Source organism: Acyrthosiphon pisum, chromosome X (assembly GCF_005508785.2).
Source record: "Acyrthosiphon pisum isolate AL4f chromosome X, pea_aphid_22Mar2018_4r6ur, whole genome shotgun sequence".
NCBI classification, from domain to species: Eukaryota; Metazoa; Arthropoda; class Insecta; order Hemiptera; family Aphididae; genus Acyrthosiphon; species Acyrthosiphon pisum.
The window spans coordinates 99,941,600-99,946,792 of record NC_042493.1 but is presented as its reverse complement, the minus strand read 5'-3'; the positions used below and the strand labels follow the sequence as shown (position 1 = coordinate 99,946,792).

The following is a 5,193-nucleotide window of genomic DNA, read 5'->3' as shown; positions in this document are numbered from 1 at the left end:
TGCACCAATTATATTCACTTTCCCATCAAACAAGGTACTGTATGAAGAAAATCAAAGCAGTTTTATGCCCCACACCGTGAAGACAGACACAAAAATAAAAAATAAAAAAAACACACATCATTGTAAAATCAATACATTCATCGTTCCACTCAGAATCTAAAAAACAAAATGCTATTATTGTTTTTAATAACAGAATATAATAATAATAATTTATTCTGTAATATATGTATATATTTTAAAAAAATTACAAGGGATCATATACTGTCACATATCTTGTTCCATTTGACACAGCATTAAAAATGTTTGATTTAGGAGAAATTAATGAGTCTTGGAAAATAAAATTATTTTGACGTCATAAGCATAAAATTGCCCATCAAACCTTATTGTAGACAACATACAAAACTCAAAAATAATTCTTTCAGATTTATTAAAAAAATATCTTTTATTAATATAACCACATCAATATATAAAACCACAGTCATCAAGTCAAATAGTGTTGGGTTATCTCTTGCGGCAATAACCGGGTGTCGGTTTGTCAATTTTGCCTCCGAGGTTAGCTGTATCTATAACTGCAATGTTACTTATAAAAGACGGTTTAGCATTTTGGCAAAAGACAGATTGCCAATATTCTACAGCAAGAGATTGTAATTTATAGGTGAATCAATATATTAGTATATTAGCGATAAGATTTGATTGTAAACGATAATAATACCTATATATTAGTTTTATCATAAAATAAATGTTCTAAATTATACCGTGTTATGTTTGATTTCATTTACTTATTAAAAACTATCTGTTAGAAGTAAGTTAGTGAATCTATTTTATGCGTGTATATATTCATCTAGTTAATGTACAACACTGGTTGTATAGGTACGCTATTATAGTAGGTAGTCAGTACTAAACATATATCCGTGTTATCGTTTCATATTATAACCAATGATAGAATATTTTTTTTTATTATGATTTCTTAGTTGCATTTCTTAATCTGAGAATAGTTAAGTTTAGAATTTTAGATTATATGTAAAATTGATGTCATTATTCTTATTTCATTTACTAATGCCGAAAGTGAATTCATTTTGCAAATTTTGCTTGTTTTCTGTACTTGTATAAACTGTCGATTATTTTGCGTATTTCATGAAATATACGTATATCTATATATTTAAAATTAAATACATTTGTTAGTTGCAAAAGTGACGATTTAAAAATGATGGTTGATTTTCTAAATATTCGGTTATTTGATTTATGTATTTACATTTGACTTTATTTCATTTACTGAATACATTTTATTTTTAGCTGTAGAATTATTTAAAGTAAAATAGACATTTAAAATTTAATAATTCACAACTCATAATATAAATAATAACACATTATTTTTCACCAATTATATTATTTAAAGTAAGATAGTTTAATACATTTAATATGATTGTCTTTTAAAATGGTAATATAATAAGGAAATCATTACTAAATAGTACAAGTGATGTTTTAAATTCATATGACGGTCATTCTCATAGTGTAAAAAGAAACTTCATTACTTAATATTATTGTTGAAAAATAGGTAATATATTATTATTTTTAATGTGAATAGTGTATTATTACATTTTAAATGGCTATCATAATATTATTAATGTATGAAACTGTTTTACTTCAAACTTACTAATAAAATAAAAATACATAAAATGGTATTTAATTTATTGTTTCTATAATACCGTATTATACCTGTAGGAAATATACCGTATTCTATGTTGCAATATCTCAAATATCGGATTTTAAACACAGGTTATTATACTATAATATATGATGATAATTTTTTTAATGGCTTAATAATTATAGAAAACATTTTTAAAACCACAATAATAAAAAAAAATTTTAGAGTAAATTTATATTTTAAGTCATGCCACCAATCTTTATATACTTGGTGACTAGAAATAATTTTAATAAAAAAAAAATAAATAAAATTGCCACTTATAAATTTTAAATTGAATTCTTTTTGAACAACAACGTTATAGGTAACGTACAATCTTAATCCAATTTACCACCGATACCGCCTAATATGACACACATTTTGCCATCTAGGACACCACAAAAGCTGAATTCCGAAAATCGCATCAAAAACACCAGATCTGATGATGAATTACAAAAGAATTGTGAAGGTTCATTTTGGGTCATTTACTGTGTATTTTTCTTAGTAGTTATTTAATTATTGATCTATTTTCATTTCAGAACTGTTTCCTATGACCTTTGAGGGCATCTGACCTGTCATTAATAAAGGACTGAGCAATCATTTTTATGTTAGCCACAGTCTACTCATTGGAGCAAGCAGTCAAACATCAAACTACAAACTTGGATCTACACTTGTTGGTTCAAATCAGATTGGGCCTGGAGATTTCAATCCTCTTTTGATAGATGGTGACTTTTTATCCCCATGGAAATATGTCTACAAATATTAATGTACAACCCTGAAATAATATGAAAATCAAACTTAACACTCAAATAATTAATTATCTTATTATAATCCATTGTTTAAAAAAAAAAATATAATATATAATATATATATGTAGTGTTTTTCACAATAGTTTCAAGAGTTCAAAACAAATGGAGTTCAAACAACTGCTAAATATAAAGCAGACAGATACCCTGTGCTTAGTCAATCCTGATTTATTCAATTATACGGGAATTTATAAATCTCAGTATTTTTATGCTTTGAATAACAAAACATTAGTAGGTGCTGAAGTCATTCACCAACATAATCCACAAATTCCAAATGGGCATATAACAGTATTTAATTTCTTGGGAAGATATATATATGTAATAATAAAACAATTTTTTTCATAAACTAAATTAAAACTAGCTTAAATCAAGGAATTCATCAACTAAAACTTACTTTTTTTTTAGATGATGATGTTACCACAATCAATACTACATTGAGTTCAGCGGGGTGCAATGCTGCTATCATTTCAAAGCTAGTGAGCAACTTCTGTTTGGTGTAAATCTTGAAGGTAGTCTTTTACTGCGAGATATCAATGCAACTTTTGCATATCAAGCACAAATTCCTAAATCATGTATCAACATTATAGGTATAAAAATAAACAATAAATTATATCATTTTTTACATAAATATTATGATTTTGAACTGGGTGGAGATATTTTTACTTACTAACTAAATTCACGTAACACTTTGTTTATAACCATAGAAATGAATAAAATGTAAAATGTACCTACCTAATTCTCACTTTGTGTATATTATATTATAATATACAATTAATGGATACTTATTAATACATATTTATGATTCATACATTTTCTTTGAATTGGATTATATCAGGTAGTTTTTTTTTCTACTGTACCTATTCAATAGGAAAACCCATGCTCGAACAGAGAAATCAAGCTAAAGACATTTTTTTAATTATTAGTTTGTGTATTGTTTATGTGTGTCGGATAAGATATTCTTATAAGACTATGTTACTATTTATAATGTTCCCATGATGAAAATATGTTTAGTTTCTTCTTTCTTGTCCACTTTTTACTACAGTTTTAAATCTTTTTTTGCATTTAAGTGGAATTATATATACAACTAGCTGAATAACCCGGCTTCGCCCGTGTACAGTTTTTTTGTGTAACCTACTATAACTTTTATTTTATCAGTTTTATATTTATTACAGGCTGCTTTTAGATAAGTTTATCCTAGGTTGCCCATGTATTGTTACAATCAGAAGTCAGCAAAAAATTACTTTATTTTAATATTTTGAAAACAAATTGTAAGATACAATTCTAATCGACGAAATGTTGAAATAAAATATACCCAAAAAATTATAACTTTCTGTAATTGAAAAAAATGTTTTACGTATTATTATAATTATTATTACTATTATTAGTATTATTCCTATTATTACTATTTTTACTTCTTATTATTATTGTAAAATTATTATATACATTATGGTTTTATAAAAATCCACCAATATTTATATTGACATATTTTGTTAATCTCAATACCTCTTTATAAACAGTATTTTTGGTACTGCCTTTTGGTGCTAAAATAACCAAACTACTGGCAGAGCTAACTCTAGAACATGCGACATAGAACTGTCCATGTGAAAAACATTCTTCTCTTATGTCAATCCCTGCCATGCTCAATGATTGTCCTTGAGACTTATTAATAGTCATAGCAAAGCAAACTTTGAGTGGGAATTGTATTCTTTTAAACTCAAAGGGATAATCAGTTGGGATTAACGTTATTCTCGGGATTAAAACTATATCTCCTCTAGCACACCCAGTGATAACTATAGCTTCTATTACATTTTTGTGCAGAGATTTAACTTGCAATCTAGTTCCATTACACAATTTAGGTGGGTTAAGATTTCTTAGTAACATTATAGGTGCTCCAATTTTAAGGATAAGTTTATGTGATGGAAGACCAGAAGGATTCAGAGTATTAAGAAATTCTAAAGGGTAATGGACAGCATCATCCGATTGGATCACCGAATCAAAAGATTTATATTCAACAGATTTTTCATTAAATGCCTTTAGTAGAATTTCATTGATTTCGGCTGCCTTGTCGTTCTTTGGAGTTAAGATGGCTCGCTCGCACAACCATTCGATGGGTTTCATCTTGATATTTATTATATCTGGGTAAATTCTGGAAGTTAGTTCTGATAAAGAGCTAACAACTGTACACAAATTTGACGGAATAGTGATCTCACCTTCCAATGAAGGGAAATTTCCGTCTCCTATTTTAAGTAACATCTCAGCGAAAATCCCAGCAGATGTGTCACCTTTCACATGAACCCTCATATTTTTATGAAGTGCAACTTTCTGGATATGTGGCCACAAATATGAAGCTTTTAGACATGACTTTACTTCATCAGCCCTTGTACCCCTAGGTTAGGTTAATGGTATGTGGTCAGTGGTGCGAGCGAGTACAGCATGCCTACCCCCACTACTACTCCTGTTGGGAAAGCCTGTGTGCGTCGTCGATTATTGCGGCAAGCGTTATAATAGAATCATAAATGACACGTCATGCCACCATGTTTTTAAAATCGAAATTAATAATATTATAATGTGTTATCGATAAAGTTTTGATTATCCGAGACATATCTATATATCTGCTCGTCGGTCTATTGCTCTATCGTCTGCTCGTCGGCGGCGCGGCGGTTCGCGGTGTCGGCGGCGGTGACATGGAAGGGGAAATTTGGGGCG

At 28.6% G+C, this 5,193-nt stretch overlaps 2 protein-coding genes and 1 pseudogene across 2 annotated transcripts in view; 2 read left to right on the top strand and 1 right to left on the bottom strand.

The window, feature by feature from the left end:
- Positions 1-574: 574 nt before the first annotated feature.
- LOC103309884 lies at positions 575-2,654 on the top strand (annotated as a pseudogene).
- Positions 2,545-5,193, top strand: part of LOC100162177 — a 5,393-nt gene continuing 2,744 nt past the window's right edge. Inside the window, exons 1-2 of the mRNA XM_029491811.1 lie at positions 2,545-2,805; positions 2,893-3,074. The gene's annotated coding sequence lies outside the window, so the exon portion shown is untranslated. The remainder of the gene's footprint in view (positions 2,806-2,892; positions 3,075-5,193) is intronic.
- Positions 2,736-4,788, bottom strand: LOC115033191 (ATP-dependent DNA helicase pif1-like). The gene is made up of 3 exons (XM_029485342.1): positions 3,970-4,788; positions 2,882-2,974; positions 2,736-2,786 (listed from the first exon to the last, which is right to left on the bottom strand). Exons 1-3 carry the CDS (start codon positions 4,786-4,788, stop codon positions 2,736-2,738), a joined length of 963 nt encoding a protein of 320 aa, XP_029341202.1.

What these genes read in the sequence shown, in the direction of transcription:
- LOC115033191 (XM_029485342.1), bottom strand. Translation starts at nt 4,788, where the DNA reads ATGAGGGTTCATGTGAAAGGTGACACATCTGCTGGGATTTTCGCTGAG. An exon ending in TATTGAGATTAACAAAATAT is followed by an intron (nt 2,975 to 3,969) that starts GTCAATATAAAT and finishes TACACCAAACAG; the next exon opens with AAGTTGCTCACTAGCTTTGA. An exon ending in CATCATCATCTAAAAAAAAA is followed by an intron (nt 2,787 to 2,881) that starts GTAAGTTTTAGT and finishes TATCTTCCCAAG; the next exon opens with AAATTAAATACTGTTATATG.